Source organism: Symphalangus syndactylus, chromosome 11, assembly GCF_028878055.3.
Source record: "Symphalangus syndactylus isolate Jambi chromosome 11, NHGRI_mSymSyn1-v2.1_pri, whole genome shotgun sequence".
Taxonomy (NCBI): Eukaryota; Metazoa; Chordata; class Mammalia; order Primates; family Hylobatidae; genus Symphalangus; species Symphalangus syndactylus.
Window position 1 is genome coordinate 53337488 of NC_072433.2, and position 19045 is coordinate 53356532.

A 19045-nucleotide genomic window follows, 5' to 3' on the forward strand; every position below is an offset into this window, starting at 1 on the left:
GTACAGGCAAGCATTGTTATTTATCATTGTTAAAAAGCTGAGGACATAGCATTCTCAAATGCTAAGCTGATCCCACAACTCCCCAGCTCACAGCCCCCAAAGGCTCCTTTACAAGAGGGCCATGCATGTCATCTGAATGCCCCTCCTGGGATCTCTAAGCCCCCAGGGTGCCTTTGTTTGCACAAACATGCTCCACAAACCACACTCACCTGGGTGCCCTTGACATTAGCACTGGGCTCCCACATGCCAGCGTTCTGCCTGAACATCGCCACCAGGCCGATGTGCTGATATCGAGGTGCCCCCAGAACCAGGCTTTGCACCCGGTTCCGCAAGACGATGGCGGCAGCATAACCTGAAGGTGGGGGTCTGAGAGGTGAAGTGCATTCCCTGCCCCCTCCTCTGCCATGCAGACCCACCCCTTGAGTAGGGGCACTGGGGCAGCCCCACGCTTGCTGTGTTGGGTTAACTGATCCCTATGCTATATTTATCTTTATGAACATAATTACAATTCAATTTAGAAGTTTCTGGCCAGGTGCAGTGGCTCACACCTGTAATCCCAGCATTTTGGGAGTCTGAGGCAGGTGGATCACGTGAGGTCAGGAGCTCCAGACCAGCCTGGCCAACATGGTGAAACCCGGTCTCTGCTAAAAATACAAAAAAAGACCGGGCACGGTGGCTCATGCCTGTAATCCCAGCACTTTGGGAGGCCGAGCCAGGTGGATCACCTGAGGTTGGGAGTTCGCGACCAGCCTAACCGACATGGAGAAATCCCACCTCTACTAAAAATACAAAATTAGCCGGGCGTGGCGGCACATGCCTGTAATTTCAGCTACTCAGGAGGCTGAGGCAGGAGAATCGCTTGAACCTGGGAGACAGAGGTTGTGGTGAGCCAAGATCACATTATTACACTCCAGCCTGGGCAACAAGAGTGAAACCCCATCTCAAAAAAAAAAAAAAATTTTGCCAGGGGTGGTGGTGCTTTCTTGTAATACCAGCTACTCGGGAGGCTGAGGTAGGAGAATCGCTTGGGCACAGAAGGCAGAGGTTGTAGTGAGCCGAGACTGTGCCATTGCACTACAGCCTGGGCGACAAGAAAGAAACTCCACCTCAAAAAAAAAAAAAAAAATTGAAGTTTCGGTCTTTAAAGCTATCCCAAGAGCCTATGAAAGACTCAGACATCTACGCTGGTTGACTTATGCCAAATCCTGACCCCTTCTTAGAGTAACCCTTGCCCTCCCCACTTACCCAAGTAAGCATCATTCATGTCTGAATCCACTCTGGTCATGTTGATGAAGGTGCTTTTCTCCTTTGATGTATATAGAAAGGCTCCACCAGCCCAGTCATAGCTCCCCACAGTGCTCAGCAAGAGGCCGTTCTGGGAAAGGGGTAGAACAGTGTTGATGAGGAAGGAAGAAGGGATCACCACTGCCCCTCACAGAGCTACTTCCCAAGTACCTATCACAGAGAAGAGTCCCCAAACCCCCACATCTCTCCTATCCCTTCTTCTTGCTATCCCCTGCCCCACCCCCGCAATTTAATGAAGGGCCACTTACAGAGGTGATGGCAGTGCTGAAGCCTTCCTGAGACATCTCATGCTCAAAGGAGCTGCTACTTCCTGTCTGAGTACCTGTGAAGAGGAGAACTTTCTACATTAAAGAAAGCAGAAGGCCGGGCACGGTGGCTCACGCCTGTAATCCCAACATTTTGGGAGGCTGAGATGGGCAGATCACTTGAGGTCAGGAGTTAGAGACCAGTCTGGCGAACATGGTGAAACCCCGTCTCTACTAAAACTACAAAAAGTAGCTGGGCGTGGTGGTATGCACCTGTAATCCCACCTACTCGGGAGGCTGAGGAAGGAGAATCACTTGAACCTGGGAGGCAGAGGTTGCAGTGAGCCAAGATCGCACCACTGCACTCCAGCCTAGGCAACAGAGCGAGACTCAGTCTCAAAAAAAGAGAAAAAGAAAAGAAAAGAAAACAGAAGAACCTAGAACAGGTACTGAAAACCCAAATGCTCTGGTGGCCACAGACAAAAGGAGACTCCGGCGGGACCTGTGTCAAGCTGGACAGCATATGTCCCTCTTAGAAGGGTGGCAGCCATTCACCTCCAGCCACTTCCTGCCAAGTGGGAAGGTGGTCTTCAAGGTCTTCAAGGTGTCTAATCTTCCAGCTTTTCAAGATAAGCCATAAACCCAGACTGTACATGAAATCCCCCAATTTCTAAATTCCTTTTATTCAACAAACATTTATTGAGCACCTTCTGAGTACCAGGCACTATTCTAGGCAATTGGGATACAACAGAGAACCAAACAGATGACTGCTGGCAACACATCCAAATTTTTGTTAAAATACTGGGTGAGATTTGACTCCCCCATACTCCAATTTACCAGCCTATAGCCAAGATTTGCAAAATTAAAGGTAAAAGTATGGATTCTTTGACTTCAAAGGAATTGATGAAGTGAGGCTGGGACTGGGAGCTGAAGGAAGTGGAGAGAGTTGATGCTGGGGGATACCAAGGGTTAGGAAGGTCTGGATTCTAGAGGGGACTATGTGTTCTGGGGTGGGGGGCTGCCTCTGGAGCTGCTCTGGGAGCACAGATGCCTGACTCACCCTCGATCGCAAAGATCTTCTCTCGAAGCTGGTTCTGAATGGTCTTCAGAGCCTCGAAGTTATTCACCTGGAACACGTGATCACGAGGCGGCTTGGATGCGATGGTATTAAGCTCTTGGCGGGAATTCATACTGTGGAAGGCATCTCCCACCTGTTACCAAGGAACAGAGGCCAAATCATGGTCTGAGGCTAGCAGTATCACCTGGCAAAGACAACTCCGCAGGAAACTAGTCTGAACCGTTATTTATCAAGTGAGGAAATGCATCAGAAGGTCTAGTTGGGCAGATTGTACACTGCACAAGGCACTGTGCCAAGGAAGCAAGTTGGGGCAGAAACCCGGCTGCTGATCCATCTGCTGTGCCACGTCTCCTGGTGTGGAGCTGACCTCCCCCTAGAGGAAGGGGAGCCTTTTTCTTTATATGAAGGTATGTCCTACGTGCCAAGGCATGTATCCATGGTGATATCACTTTCTGTGTCATGCAAGTGCTGTAGTAGTTTGATTACACTGATGATCCTGACTCCTTGCCTCTTCTTATATCCAAGCCCTTTCCCTCAGCGCTCTGCTGTGCCCGCCTGCTCTTGGTGGAGTCATCTGCCCCCTTCATTGCCTCTGGGCTCAGGCATGAGTCTTGCTTTAGCCCATTGTATACAGAACACCCTTGACATAACTGACTCCATCTTAGAAAAAGGCTCCATTCTATATTTCACAGGGCACTTTGCCAACAAGGATAAAGTTGTTTTAAACAAATTTTTAAAATAGACCAGGTGCAGCAGCTCATGCCTATAATCCCACACTTTGGAAGGCCAAGGCAGGCGGATCACTTGAGGTCAGGAGTTCAAGACTAACCTGGCCAACATGGTGAAACCCCATCTCTACTAACAATACAAAAAAAAAAATTAGCCAGGCATGGTGGTGCATGCCTGTAGTCCCAGCTACTCGGGAGGCTGAAGCACAAGAACTGCTTGAACTCGGGAGGTGGAGGTTGCAGTGAGCCAAGATCATGCCACTGCACTCCAGCCTGAGCGATAGAGCAAGACTCAGTTTCAAAATAAATAAATAAATAAATAAATAAATATAAAGAAAATAAACAAATAAAGACTACATCCAACCAGATTAGGATGCAAACAAGCACATTCTTCTCTGTCTGTTCTCACCAGATGGCTCTGTGACTAGAAGAGATCAGGCCTTCAGCAGCTCAAAGCAGCCGTTGGAACTCATACCTCGCAGTCGCTCATGATGACAACCTGGCATTTGCTGCCAAGGGCTCCACCGCATCAAAGACTCTGCCTTGCAAGACTAACGGGACCGGGACCCTTGGGCTCAGACCAGGAGTCCTTTTCATTCATCCTTTCTCCTCTTTCTTTTTCTTCTGATGTTAAATATTACTTTGTTTGCTGTGGAATGTTTAACCTATAACTTTTATATATTGATTAAGTATACTATTATATATGATTTGCAATATTGACTGACTTGTGGGTGGCTTGAGCCAGAGTGTCTGAGGGAACAGGATGCACTAAGGAGAACTGCCTCCTTGGGAATTCCATGCAGCTCGTGGCGTTTGTGATTGAAATAGCATCAACGAAAGATGTTGCAGAAAGACACAAACCTGCATGGACCTGGTTATCTCTAACCTTGCACCGCTCATGACACCCATGGATGTTATCAAACATGATGCAGAGGCATGAAAAAGCACTTGCAACATCTCCACTGTTCTCTTGCTCCCCTGCCTTCACCATGAGGACATGCCCAGCCTAGCCCTGGAGAATGAAAGCCAGATTGACAAAGGGCCAAGTCACCCCAGTGGTTCTACCCAAGGCCATCTGGTCCAGTAGATGACATAGCTGGCAACCCTCAGAAACAGAGAGAGCCTGGCCAAGATCAGCAGAGCAGCCTGCCAACCTGCAGCTAATGACAGTGAGGAAGGCCACTGAGACCAGAACTCTTGGCCGGCTGACCCACAGGCTTACTTATTATTTTAAGCTGCTGAATTTTGGGATAGTTTATTATACAGCATTGATGTGGCAACAGATAGCTGATACGGTGTATATGAGCTAGCATTAGCTCTCAAGTCACTTTGATTTTATTAATATTTGCAAATTGAAGGGAGGATAGATCCACATAGAAACCGTCCACAGAAGCATCACCCTGAGAGCTGCATTCCATACCCCAATGACGTAGCGAATGACTCCTTCTCTGTCTGCCTCAGGGATGACATCCTCATATCCCAAGGGATCGCCAAACTTTTCTCCATCTGTGATGACAACTAGGATCTTAAAGGCATTCTTTCGGGCTCCCTGGGTGATGTTAAACAGCTCTCGTCTGTGCGGGAAACAGGAGGGACAAAGTCAAATGCAAGTAGATGACATACTAATTTTTTTTTTTTTTTTTTAAGAAATAGACACTCACTCTGTTATCCAGGCTGGAGTGCAGAGACACAATCATAGCTCACTGCAGACTTGAACACCTGGGCTCAAGCGATTCTCCTGCCTCAGCCTCCTGAGTAGCTGGGACTACAGGCAGGTACCACCACACCTGGTTTATTTTTTCATCTTTTTAGAGATAGAGTCTCACTATGTTGTCAATTGGTCTTGAACTCCTGGCCTCAAGTGATCCTCCCACCTTGGCCTCCCAAAGTGCTGACATTACCGGTGTAAGCCCCTGCACGTAGCCAGAGATGCTATTAACATCAGAAAGGAAATGTCAGCAGAGGCCCAGACACAGATACAGCTGGGCAAGGCCTCGGAGGGGCTCCGTCTCCCCTGAGACTTAGCACTGAGACGCAACTGCCCCGAGACCTGGAAAAGCAGCAGGGAAGGGAAAGGAAACCTTCACGGTTTTTGTTTTTATACGTTCGCATAATTTGGGTTTTTTAACTGAGTATTATTACTTTTGAATTTTAAAAATATATATATTTATGGCTGACACCTGTAATCCCAGCACTATGGGAAGCCAAGTCGGGTGAATCACCTGAGATCAGAAGCTCAAGACCAGCCTGGACAACATGGTGAAACCCCGTCTCTACTAAAAATACAAAAATTAGCTGATGGTGGTGGGGGGCGAATGTAATCCCAGCTACTCAGGAGGCTGAGGTAGGAGAATTGCTTGAACCCGGGAGGTGGAGGTTGCAGTGAGCCGAGATCAGGCCACTGCACTCCAGCCTGGGTGACGGAGTGAGATTCCATCTCAAAAAATAAATACATATATATACATATATATATAAACTTAATTGGCCTTCAGGAAACCTCTCCCAGAGCACTGCACCAGCTCCCCAGCCCCTCTAGGACTCTCCAGTGCTTCTTGTACTTCTGTCCCAACCCCATCCTTGCCTCTATACACACCCCAAAATCAGAGTGAACTTCCCAAAATGAGACATGGCGATATCTCACCACGGGCTGTAAAGCTGCCCTTGCTTCCCTGGCCTGAGCTGATCCTTGTAGCTTCCCTCCAGACACCTTTCCCTCACTTCCCCACTCCACTCCCACCTGTCACTCACGACTTGTCCTTTCATGAACACACCACGCACAGCCTCCCCACCTCTGCCGGTGGGAAAGCATCCTCTACCACCCCTGTCTGACCAGCTCCCTTCATCCATCAAAGCCCAGCTGAAAGTGTCTCCTCCTCCCTCCATCCTAAGTGAAAAGGGGACGCTTACACCACTTTGCGGATGCCCGTGGCCGTGTGTGTCCGCCCAAACAGCTGCATTATTGGCTTCACCAGTGATCTCGGGTTAGGGTTGGCCTGGAACTCTTTGAAGGTAAAGTGAGTCCAGAATTCCTCAGAGTACTGCATCAAAGAGAACTGCGGAGGGGGTGGCTGGTGTGATGCTAGAGAAGGTACCCCCACCCCTCAGACATCTCCCAGCAAGCTCCACAAAGATCTTAAACACTCCAGTCTCCAAATTCCTCCTCTGCGCTGCCCCTAATCCCCTGCCTCACCAGGACGGAGAGCTGCCAGCAGCTCCCATCTCTCCTCAATACTAGAACATGGCCAGTGGCCGGGAGCAGTGGCTCACACCTGTAATCCCAGCACTTTGGGAAGCCGAGGTGGGTGGATCACTTGAGGTCAGGAGTTCGAGACTAGCCTGGCCAAAATGGTGAAACCCCGTCTACCAAAAACACAAAAACTAGCCGGGCATGGTGGCATGTGCCTGTAATCCCCACTACTCAGCAAGAGTAGCTTGAACTCAGCAAGAGAATTGCTTGAACCCAGGAGGCGGAGGTTGCAGTGAGCCGAGATCATGCCACTGCACTCCAGCCTGAGCGAGTGAGATTCTGTCTCAAAAAAATAAGAAATAAAAAAAAATAATAAGAAATAAAAACGAAAATAGAACTCAGCCAACAATGACATGTAGGCTTCATCTCCCATGCCAACCTTAACAATTAGAGCTGCCCGCTTTATAAAAGGCTGAAAGAATGCTGAGGCTGCATCCAACAGAGCAGAAAAGAGACTCAGGAAGGCAAACCATAATCGATTGCCAATTTGGCAATCTCTGCAATTGAACTGGGAGGAGAACGCGGTGGCCCAGTTGCCATGTATCTTCCAGCCCCATGTAGGCTCTTCCCTAACCTACCCATGGGCCCTCACCAAAGTTTTGGACTTTTTTAATTGCTCCATCACAGTTGAGACAAACTCCTTCATCTTCTGAAAGTCATTTGGGTTGATGCTACCAGAGCCATCAATCAAGAAGGCAATGTCACTATCCTCTTGAGGACACCCTGGGGAAGGGGAAACAGAGTGTGAATCAAGTAATTTGACACTTGGTGTTTTGGGTTTTTTTGCATGTCAGCCCTCTGTTGAACAATGAGAATATAGGGCCCCGTCTCTATAAAAAATATATATATATGTTAAATATATATAAAAATTATATATGATATATATATTTTTAACGTGTATATATACATATATCTATATACACGTTAAAAATTAGCCAGGCACGGTGGCACATGCCTGTAGTCCCAGCTCCTCAGGAGGCTGAGGGTGGGGGATCACTTCAGCCCAAAAGGTTGAGGCTTCAGTGAGCTGTGATCACGCCATTGCACTCCAGCCTGGGCCACAGAGAAAGACCCTGTCTCTTTTTTTTTTTTTTTTTTTTTTCTTTTTTTGAGACGGAGTCTCGCTCTGTCGCCCAGGCTGGAGTGCAGTGGTGCAATCTCAGCTCACTGCAAGCTCCACCTCCCGGGTTCACGCCATTCTCCTGCCTCAGCCTCTCCGAGTAGCTGGGACTACAGGCGCCCGCCACCACGCCTGGCTAATTTTTTGTGTTTTTAGTAGAGACAGGGTTTCACCGTGGTCTCGATCTCCTGACCTCGTGATCCGCCCGCCTCGGCCTCCCAAAGTGCTGGGATTACAAGCGCGAGCCACCGTGCCCGGCCGAGAAAGACCCTGTCTCTAAAAAATAAATAAATAAGTAAATAAACAAGGACAAAGTGGTATGGAAAACTTTCGTTAATTCTGCCCAAGGGAATCAGGGAATGTGTTGATGTTTGACTGGATCTTGAGGAACAGGAAATAATTTGCCCAGCTGGGCGAGGTGGCTCACACCTATAATCCCAGCACTTTGGGAGGCTGAGGCAGGTGGATCACTTGAGATCAGGAGTTTGAGACCAGCCTGGCCGACATGGTGAAATCCCATCTCTATTAAAAATACAAAAAGTAGCTGAGATCGCACCACTGCACTCCAGCCTGGGTCACAGAGCAAGACTTCGAAGAAAAGGAAGGAAAGGAAAGGAAAGGAAAGGAAAGGAAAGGAAAGGAAAGGAAAGGAAAGGAAAGGAAAGGAAAGGAAAGGAAAGGAAAGGAAAGGAAAGGAGAAGAAAGGAAGAAAGGAAAGAAGGAAAGAAAGAGGAGGGAGAGAGGAAGGAAGGAAGGAAGGATGGAAGGAAGGAAGGAAGGAAGGAAGGAAGGAAGGAAGGAAGGAAGGAAGGATGGATTTGCCAGATATACAAAAGGAGTAGATTCTAGAAAAGGGAATGGTACACACATATAAAGCGATGTGGAATGTGCTCCTCTGCCTTCTGCCCCATCCCCAAATCCACTTTCTACCCATCTCCATTCAGCTCTGTGGCCTGGGAGGTTAACCTGCAGGGACCCCATCACCAGGACTCTGTTGCCCTCGGATTCCCATTGGATTTGGCAGATGAGGGGGCTCAACAGAAGCCTGGAGGGAGGAGGGCAGTGAGGTCCGGGTGTTCTCCCATTGAGGTTGCTTGGGGACGGCTATGTCCTTCACAAAAGACCAACTGTTCCTCAGAAGGAGGCCAGCTCCACATGACTCTCTCCAGACCCTGGTGAGCTCTCCCTCTCCTCAACCCATAAACCCAGGGGTGGCAACAGACCTGCTTGCCCAGGGCTTGGAAAGTCCCTGATGGCTCCAGTAGGCCTGTCACAGCTTTATAATTACTCCCTTTATAAATAAACCCCCCTCTTTGTAAATAAATCTTACTGAAACTGCCTTTGCAAAATTATGACTGCGACAGTGAAAGAGATCTAACCTAACCGACTCCATCTTTCTTCTAACCTCCAAGCTGTCCGTGTTCATTCCTGGGCATAGGCTGAACTAACTTTGGGAGAAACTTAGTTTATAGTTTATAGTTTAAACAAAGATCGTAACAGCCCTTTCCCAAAGCGACCTCCTTCTTGCTTGGGGACTAGATTGCCTTTGTAGGACTAACATTAGCCACAAGATGAGAAATTAGGATTTAGGAGTCATGCAGCTGGAGACTACAAGATTCTGACCCTCCCTAAACTGCTCCTAAAATCAGCGCTTGAGATATTTTGCAGACCTTGCACTTGATGGATCAGCTGGCACCGCCCGGATCAATAAACTGGTTCATCCGATCTTGCAGCCCCCACCCAGGAACCAACTGAATGCAAGAAGACAGCTCCGAGTACCGATGATTTCATCCCTGACCAATCAGCACTCCCAGCTCACTGGCTTCCCCCGCGACCTAGCAAGTTATCCTTAAAAACTCTGCTCCCCAAATGCTCGGGGAGACTGATTCGAGTGATAATAAAACTCTGGTCCCCTGCACAGCCGGCTCTGTGTGAATTACTCTTTCTCTATTGCAATTCTGCTGTCTTGATGAATCAGCTCTGTCTAGGCAGCAGGCAAGGTGAACCCCTTAGGCAGTTACATTACTGGAATGTGTTTTGGTCCCAGTTGAGACTCCTACTGATACATGGGACAAGGGCCTCAAAAGCATTCTGGCAGAATCCAGGAATGCCGTTTGATGGAAACAGCACTACAGGGACAAACGTATGTGATGGCGATGGAGACACAGCGGTGGCATCAAGCAAAGAACAGTGGGCAAGGGCCTCTACTCCAATATAGGGAGCTCGACTTTATCTGTAGGCAATGGGGAGCCACGGAAGGTTCTTAGAAAAGGAAGTGAGATGATTTGTTTTGTATTTTGGAAAGACTGGCAGGGCACAGTGGCTCATGCCTGTAACCCCAGCACTTTGGGAGGCCTCCTGAAAAGGCCTCCAGTGCCCCTAGGTGGAGAGGGAAGCTGAAGGCCAGCCGGGGGTGAAGAGAATGCACTCAGGAAGCTTGGGTGGTGAGGGTGGGGAGAGATGGCAGGAGATGAGGAGGAGACTGGAAGAGAGAAGATTGTTTTCATGGCTATCGATTGTGGTGGCTGATCGTTTTTCAGATACAGGTAGAATAAGAGTGTTTACAGCCAGAGGAAGGGAGAAGTTAAATGTCCTAGACAGAAAACGAGTGATTCAAGAGATGCTGGGCCAGGCACAGTGGCTCACACCTGTGATCCCAGCACTATGGGAGGCTGAGGTGGGAAGATCTCTTGAGCCCAGGAGTTCGAGACCAGCCTGGGCAACAAGGTGAAACCCCATCTCTACAAAAGATACAAAAATCAGTATATGCGCACCTGTGATCCCAGCTACTCTAGAGGCTGAGGCACAAGAATTTCTTGAGCACAGGAGGCAGAAGCTGCAGTGAGCCGAGATTGTGCCACTGCACTCCAGCTTAGGTGACAGAGCGAGACCGTGTCTCAAAAAAAAAAAAAAGAAAAAAGAAAGATAGGTGATCACCTTAGTTGGTGCATGACAGACTCTCAAAAGCCCAGACGGAAGAATTTAGTCATGAGACGGAGGAGAGACAGGTCTTCCTCTAAAACCAGTGAGTCACTGCCAGGAGTGTTGTCATTATGGAAATTTGAGAAAAAGGAGAAAGTGTGGTGTTACATCTCTTTTAGAATTTGTCTAACAAATTCCAGTGAAGACTGGAAAACCGCTTATTAAGATAAAATAAGAGAAGGGGAAAGTGGAGGGAGTCCATGCCTGAAGCTTTTGTTTCCTCTGTGGAAGAAGGAGGATTATCTGTGGAGGGTGAAGTATAGAGGAACAGGGCTTGAGAAAGAAAAAAAAAATGCAAGGGAGAAACATTCGCCTGTGGTGCCAGAATCAACATGAAGACAAGCAAAAAGATGGCAGAGCCATTGAACAAAGCAGTGGGGAAATGCAGCTTGAAAGATCCATGCACTCTGGCCAGGCACAGTGGCTCATGCCCACCACTCATTCCCTGGCTCATTCCCAGCATTTTGGGAAGCCAAAGTGGGCAGATCACCAGAGCTCAGGAGTTCGAGACCAGCCTAGCTAACATGGTGAAACCCCGTCTCTGCTAAAAATACAAAAATTAGCCAAGTGTGGTAGCGGGCACCTGTAATCCCAGCTACTTGGGAAGATGGGGCAGGAGAATCACTTGAACCCGGGAGGCAGAGGTTGCAGTAAGCTGCGATCATGCCACTGCACTCCAGCCTGGGTGACAGAGCGAGACTCAGCCTCAAAAAAAAAAAATCCATACAGTCACTCAGAATCTCAAATCAGTGGAGGTTTAGGGGACAGGGGTGTGGAAGGCAGCCCCCCAAGATGGTCCCCAAGATTCCCACTTCCTGCCAATGACACCTTGCACCATCCCCTCCTCTGCAGTGTGACCTGGACTTATTTTTTAAAGACAGGGTCTTGCTCTGTCACCCAGGTTGGAGTACAGTGGTGCAATCATAGCTTGCTGCAGCTTCAACTTCCCAGGCTCAAGTGATCCTCCTGAGTAGCTGGGACTGCAGGTACGTGCCACCACACCTGGCTAATTTTATTTTTTTTTGTAGAGACGGGGGTTTCTGTATGTTGCCCAGGCTTGTCTTGAACTCATGGCCTCAAGCAATCTTCCCACCTCGGCCTCCAAATAGCTAAGACTACAGGTGCTCATCACCACACTCAGCTAATTTTTTTTTTTTTTTTTTTTTTTTTTTTTTAGAGACGGGGCCTCACTATGTTGCCTGGGCTGATCTCAAACTCCTGGGCTCCCAAAGTGTTGGGATTGCAGGTGTGAGCCCCTGTGCCTAGCCAGGGAGTTTTCCTAAAGTACAAGACCCTAGCACCTCCCTAGCTTCTCTCTCTAATGGTACCCAGTTCCCCCACCCTTCTGCATCCAGAGCCCAGACCTTGAGCAGACGTCACCTCAGTCCTGCCCCCTCCCCTGGTCTTTTGCTGCCCATCTGTTCCCTCTGCCAAAGGCAACCCACCTCGGAGGGCCTCTGGGAACTTCTGGGGCTGCCGCCGTAGGTTGGATCCAAACAGGAAGCAGAGCCCTTTCACATACGTGTTCTCACTGCAAGTCTGGTGCACGGTGGGGCCACAGGCCTACGGGGCAGGAGCCAGTGGAAGGGGCTGCCCCTGCTTCCTGTCCTTGTGCCCCAGCACCTCCACCCTCCACAAGACCCCCAGCCCCACCATGCGTGGGCCCCCAAACACCCCCATTTGGATGCTCCTCTGATCCAGCCCCACTCACCAGCAGCTGGGGGGGGCTGGTGGTGGCTGCCAGGGACAGGCCCAGGGACATGTTCACGGCCTCCACGGGGACTGCGGGGACAGATATGGGCATGGTCACCCTCGGGGGGGGCGACAGAGAAGGCTGTGGAAGAGCTGGGCAGGGGTCACCTCCATGCGGGAGACAAGGAGGTCTGATGGTGAAGGGGGATCCTAAATCTTGGGAAAGAAAGGAACATGGAGGGATTGCCTGGGGATGTCTAGGGTAGAGACTGCAGGCAGAGGAGAGGGTAGGGAGGCAGACACCTGTGTCCCCACCACAGATCCCCCAGGACACAGGAGTGCCTGGCAAGTCCCTGTGTGTTCACATGGGGAATCCCAGTCCCGGCCCGGCGGGGCAGTGACTCACTCTGCAGGTGGATGGGCTCGCATGAGCCTATGCTGTAGTCGCACTGGTAGAGGCTGCCCCTTTGGTTGTCAGCCACTATCTCCTGGGGGGCTCCAACCACCACCCTGTGGGGAGAAGTGGGAATAGAGAAAACCCTAACATGTAGGGAGAGAAGGAGACCACAGAAGAAGTTCTGCCACCCAGAGGAAGGTGGGGGCCCATACCCGGATTGCTGAATTCCCATGACTAGGTGGAAGAATTAGCAAAGAAAAAAATGCGAAAATGTTAAGACTCAGAATGAGAAAAAGTCTTCCTAAGAATGACACAAAAACCAGAAGTCATTGAAAAATAGGACCAGGCACGGTGCTTCATGCTCCTAATCCTAGCACTTTGGGAGGCCGAGGAGGGAGGATTGCCTGAGCTCAGGAGTTCAAGATCAGCCTGGGCAACATGGTGAAACCCCGTCTCTACTAAAAATACAAAAAATTAGCCAGGCATGGTGGTGCATACCTGTAATCCCAGCTAAACGGGAGGCTGAGGCAAGAGAATTGCTTGAACTCGAGAGGCAGAGGTTGCAGTGAGCCGAGATAGCACCACTGCACTCCAGCCTGGGAGACAGGACAAGACTCTGTCCCAAAAAATAAATGAATAAATTTTAAAAATAAAAATAGGTCAATTCAAGCTGGGCGCCATGGCTCATGCCTTTAATCCCAGCACCTTGGGAGGTTGAGGCAGGAGCATCATTTGAGACCAGGAGTTTGAAAGTAGCCTGGGTAACATAGCGAGACCCCATCTCTACAAAAAATGTTTTTAAAAATTAGCCAGTTGTGGTGGTACACACCTGTAGTCCCAGGCCAACCTTTTTTTTTTTTTTTTTTTTTTTTGGAGACAGGGTCTCACCCTGTTGCCCAAGATGGAGTCCAGTGGCATAATCATAGCTCACTGCAACCTCTGCCTCCTGGGCTCAAACAATGCTCCCACCTCAGTCTCCCAAAGCGCTAGAATTACAGGCATGAGCCACTGGACCCAACCCACACAGTCATTTTATTTATTTTTATTTTTATTTATTTTCTTTCTTTGAGGCAGATTCTCACTCCATCACCCAGGCTGGAGTACAGTGGTGTGATCTCAGCTCACTGCTGCAACCTCTGCCTCCCGGGTGCAAGCATTCCTCCTGTCTCAACCTCCTGAGTAGCTGGGATTACAGGTGTGTGCCACCATCCTTGGCTAATTTGTGTATTTTTAGTAGAGATGAGGTTTCCTTATGTTGGCTAGGCTAGTCTCGAACTCCTGGCTTCAAGCGACCAGCCCAGCTCGGCCTCCCAAAATGCTGGGATTACAGGCATAAGCCCCTGCGCCCAGCCTCCACACAGTCATTTTAAATAAATTTCTGGGCCGGGCGCAGTGGCTCACACCTGTAATCCCTGCACTTTGGGAGGCCGAGGAGGGTGGATCACGAGGTCAGGAGATCAAGACCATCCTGGCTAACATGGTGAAACCCCATCTGTACTAAAAATACAAAAAAATTAGCCAGGCATGGTGGCATGCACCTGTAGTCCCAGCTACTCGGGAGGCTGAGGCAGGAGAATGGCTTGAAACCAGGAGGCAGAGGTTGCAGTGAGCCGAGATCGCTCCACTGCACTCCAGCCTGGGTGACAGAGCGAGACTCTATCCCAATAAATAAATAAATAAATAAATAAATTTATTTATTTCTGTATGTGATAAACTACCATAAGCACACTCAAAAGAAAAATAATACACAAGCGAGAGATATTCACAACTCATACCCCAGACTACTTTCCTCAGTGTACTCAAAGCTTGTACAAACTAGTAAAAAAAAAAAGAAAGAAAGAAAAATGGCCAACAGATAAGAAAAACATGTTCACAGAAAATGCCTCTCTCATAAAAAAAAAGAAGCAATTTAAAGCTAAATTAAGATACCACTTCTCACCTACTCAATTTGCAGAGATCAGTAAGTTTGATAGCACAATGAGTTGGCAAATGAGTGAGGGAGTATGAGGAAGTAGGTATTTTCATGAATTTCTGGTGTGAGTGTAAATTGCTGCCACCACTGTAGAGGGTGATCTGGAAACATCTATTAAAATTGCAGGTGCTCATGCACCCCTGGATACCACAATCCCAGTGCTAGCCTTTACTTCCAAATAGGTTTGCACATGTGCAAAACGACAGCATCGTTCATAGACCAAAAGTCTGGAAACAATCTAAATGTTCATTAACAAGAGATCTAATGTAATGTAAAAGGAGATTACAAGCCAGGCGCAGTGGCTCACACCTGTAATCCCAGCACTTTGGGAGGCCAAGGCAGGTGGATCACCTGAGCTCAGGAGTTTGAGACCAACCTGGCCAACAAGGTGAAACCCTGTCTCTACAAAAATACAAAAATTAGCTGGGCGTGGTGGCAGGCACCTGTAATCCAAGCTACTCAGGAGGCTGAGGGAGGAGAATCGCTTGAACCCAGAAGGCAGAAGTTGCAGTGAGCCAAGATCATGCCACTGCACTCCAGCCTGGGTGACAGAGCGAGTCTTTAAAAAAAAAAAAAAAAAGGTAAATTATAGTATCTCCAAATTACGGCATGCAATGCAAGCATAATATGGAATTAATGGACTCAAATCACCAGGCTGTATTATGTGAGATAAAGCAAAGAGCAGAGACCAGCCTCCTTCTTCTGGAAAGGTACTATCACCTCCACAAATACTGTTTCTGTAAAGGTAAATGTTTTAGGCTTCTCAGTCCATACAATCTCCATCACAGCTCCTGAATTCTGCCATTACAGCTCAAAAGTGGCCATAGCCAGGCACAGTGGTTTACACCTATCATCCCAGCAAGTTGGGAGGCCCAAGCAAGAGGATGACTTGAGGCCAGGAGTTTGAGACCAGATTGGGCAACAGAGTGAGACCTCGTCTATATAAAAAAATCAAAAATATTAGCCAGGTGTGGTGGCACATGCCTGTAGTCCCAGCTACTCAGGAGGCTAAGGTGGGAGGATTGCTTGAGCCCAGGAGTTTGAGTCTACAGTGAGCTATGATTGCACCCGTGCACTCCAGGCTGAATGACAGAACAAGACCATGTCAGAAAGGAAAGAAATAAAGAAATCAAGGAAGGAAGGAAGGAAGGAAGGAAGGAAGGGAGGGAGGAAGGAAGGGAGGAAGGAAGGGAGGGAACGGAGGGAAGGAAGGAAGGGAGGGAAGGAGGGAAAGAGGGAAGCAGGGAATGAGAGAGGAAGGAAGGAAGGAAGCAAGGAAGGAAGGAAGGGAGGGAGGGAGGGAGGGAGGGGCAATAAACAGTAAGTGACAAGTGGACGGGGTTGTTTTCAATAAAATTTATTCACAAAAATAGGCGGCAGCCTGCAGGCAGGCCTTAATTTCAGTACAATGTGTGCTACACATGGTGTGTTGGCTGAGGGAGGGAACGTGTATGTGTTATGTACACACAGAGTCTCCCCAAAGGAACACACAAGAAACCATTCATCAGGTCCCTCCTGGGAAGGGAACTGGGGGAAGGGAGTAAGGAAGAGATTTTTACTCTTACACCCTTTTGCATCTTTTGAATTTAGAACACTGTAAATTCAAAAGATGAATTTGTTGTATATTTTGAACTGATTTATCTATTAAAAAAATCACTCAATGAAATCGCTGATTTTTTTCAGGTGTGTAAGTCTTGGAGCGAAAGCACTGAGAAGGGGGGCTCCATCTGAGGGTCTCACCTGGATCCCTGAAGCTGGACCACGCTCTGCCCGAAGCCCCTTGCATTCTCTTGGAAGGTCATTGCATTTTCAGTGTCCAAGTTGAACCCATGACATAAGGTCAAGGCTAAAGGGAGAATGGGGGAAGGGTCAAGCAGAGGAAAGTTGCATGCCAGCCAGGGGCTGTAGTCCTAGCACTTTGGAAGGCTGAGGCAGGAGGATCACTTGAGCCCAGGAAGTTGAGGCTGCAGTGAGCCCTGATTGTGCCACTGCACTCCAGCCTGAGCAACAGAGAGAGATCCTATCTCAAAATTAAACACAAAAAAAAACAAAAAATAATAATAATTTAAAAGAAAGCAATGGCTGGGTGTGGTGGCTCAGGCCTGTTATCCCAATAATTTAAGAGGCTGACGTGGGAGGATCACCTGGGCTCAGGAGTTTAAGACCAGCCTAGGCAACACAGTGAGACCCCATCTCTACAAAAATAAAAAATTAGCCGGATGTAGTGGTACATGCCTGTAGTCCCAGCTACTCAGGAGGCTGAGGTGGGAAGATTGCTTGAACCCAGGAGGTCAAGGCTGCAGTGAACCATGATCATGCCACTGCACTGCAGCCTGGGCAACAGAGCAAGACCCTATATTAAAAAAAAAAAAAAAAGATAGCAGCATGTCTTCCTGCTCCATTCCCTTTCCCATCCATTTGGTCACCCTAACTAACCCAGCATCCAGATGTCTGCCTCCCAGGTCCAGCTCTGATAGCCTGGGGCAGGGATTAGCATACTTTTTCTATAAACAGCCAGATAGTAAATTTTAGGTTTTGCAGATCAAGAGGCTGATAGAATATGTTGCACAAGTACTTATATAACAAGACAGAAAATACTTTTCCACAAATTTGTCATTTGGGAAATTCCAAAAGTAATGATTGAGTACAATTTGTTTGTAATACGGGTTTACAAATGAGACAAATAGAATTCTTCGGGGGTGGTGCTCCCTATCATCAAATCGATTATCAGTGTTCATTTTCAATCTCTGGCTGGCAGGTTGTGCAAAAACAGATGGTGGGCCATATCGGGCCCCCAGGCCACTGTTTGCTTACTCCTGACCTAAGAACCACCGTCATGGGGCACGTCCAGTCCTGCTCTGAATTCCAGCCTCCCTTCTGAGCACCCAAATGGCTTCTTCCCCCAGTGTCACCATAATGATGATTTGCCCAACAGTGAAGTTTCTATACATTCTTAATTAGATAATTTCCTTCCTATGCAGCTTTCAAGTACTTCCTTCCCTTTTGAGGAGAATTTCATTTTCCACAACATATAAGCATAAAAGAAAACAAACTCAAATCATTTTCATTCATCAGTCATTCAACAAACATTTGCACCCGGGACTTTGCAAAATAGAACCGGAGGCAAAGTGGAGATGGTGAGAGGGGATCCAGGAGGAAGCACTCAGGAAGGGGGCCTCACACCTGCTGTGCACCCTGGGCCATGTCACTTCTCCTCCCTGGGCCTCCTTCTCCTCATGTGTGAAGCAAGGGGACCGGCAAGCAGCCTTGTACAGTCCATGAATGTGGTCATTCATCCAGGCTTCCCTGGCCAGCCTGTCTGGGTCTAGCTGTTTCCCTGCTTCTTCTTGAACGCTTTCTCCTTCCCTAAATCCCCTTTGCCTCTCCCCAGACTGCCTCCTACATATTCTGGGCCCTCTCTTTATGACAGACCCAAAAGTTCCCCTCCTCCCCACCCAGAGTCCCCCACCCCACCCCCATGCACCTGTTAGCAGAAGGACTCTGAGAGCCATGGCTGGAAGGAGCCAGAACCTGGAAGGAGGTGAACCAGGGGTTGCAGGCACCACTGAGGAACCCCAGGGAAGCCACCAAAGCAAGGAAACGCAGAAAAGGAGAAGTAGGAGGCAGAAGTCTATCAGAGAGTCAAAGGAAGAGGGTGGAGGCTCAGTGAGCACATAGCCCTGCCTGGTCTTCCTCCCAGGACTGCCCACAGCCTGCCCACCCTTCCTCCCCAGCTTCCTGGCCCAAACCCTCAAAGTCAATACCACTATCCAAAAGGTGCCATTTGTCACCCACTTGTTTCTTGGGTTGGCCCAAGCATATGAACAAGCTGAATAGACTTAGCCTACCTCCTTTAATTCGTGTTCTAAACATTAATATGGGCCAGGCACAGTGGCTCACGCCTGTAATGCCAGCACTTTGGGAGGCCAAGGCAGGAGGATTGCTTGAGCCTGGGAGTTGGAAACCAGCCTGGGCAACGTAGAGAGACCCTGTCTCTACAAAAAAATATTTTTAATTAGCTGGGCATGGTGGTGCACGCCTGTAGCCCCTGCTACTCGAGAGGCTGAGGTGTGAGAATTACTTGAGCCCGAGGTCCAGGCTGCAGTGAGCTATGATCACAGCACTGCACTCCAGCATGGGCAACATAGGGAGAGCCTGTCTCTACAAAAAATACATTTAAAAAATTAGCCAGGCATGGTGGCACATGCCTGTAGTCCTAGCTACTCCGGAGGCTGAGGCAGGAGGATTGTTTGAGCTCAGGAGTCTGAGACTGCAATGA

The 19045-nt window shown here is 48.7% G+C and overlaps 1 protein-coding gene and 1 pseudogene across 2 annotated transcripts in view; one reads left to right on the forward strand and one right to left on the reverse strand.

The window, feature by feature from the left end:
* The window catches only part of ITGAM (integrin subunit alpha M), a 76574-nt gene extending 58208 nt beyond the window's left edge, over positions 1 to 18366 (reverse strand). For both annotated transcript variants that reach the window (XM_055297843.2, XM_055297842.2), the window contains exons 1-12: positions 18251 to 18366; positions 16507 to 16612; positions 12804 to 12907; positions 12417 to 12487; positions 12151 to 12268; positions 7196 to 7326; positions 6264 to 6409; positions 4777 to 4930; positions 2611 to 2761; positions 1554 to 1627; positions 1246 to 1375; positions 210 to 352 (exon numbers count right to left, since the gene is read on the reverse strand). In XM_055297843.2, the coding sequence (XP_055153818.1) occupies positions 210 to 352; positions 1246 to 1375; positions 1554 to 1627; positions 2611 to 2761; positions 4777 to 4930; positions 6264 to 6409; positions 7196 to 7326; positions 12151 to 12268; positions 12417 to 12487; positions 12804 to 12907; positions 16507 to 16612; positions 18251 to 18278 (1356 nt within the window). In that variant the 5' untranslated portion in view covers positions 18279 to 18366. The remainder of the gene's footprint in view (positions 1 to 209; positions 353 to 1245; positions 1376 to 1553; positions 1628 to 2610; positions 2762 to 4776; positions 4931 to 6263; positions 6410 to 7195; positions 7327 to 12150; positions 12269 to 12416; positions 12488 to 12803; positions 12908 to 16506; positions 16613 to 18250) is intronic.
* LOC129457904 (uncharacterized) lies at positions 10805 to 10862 on the forward strand (annotated as a pseudogene).
* Positions 18367 to 19045: the final 679 nt, after the last annotated feature.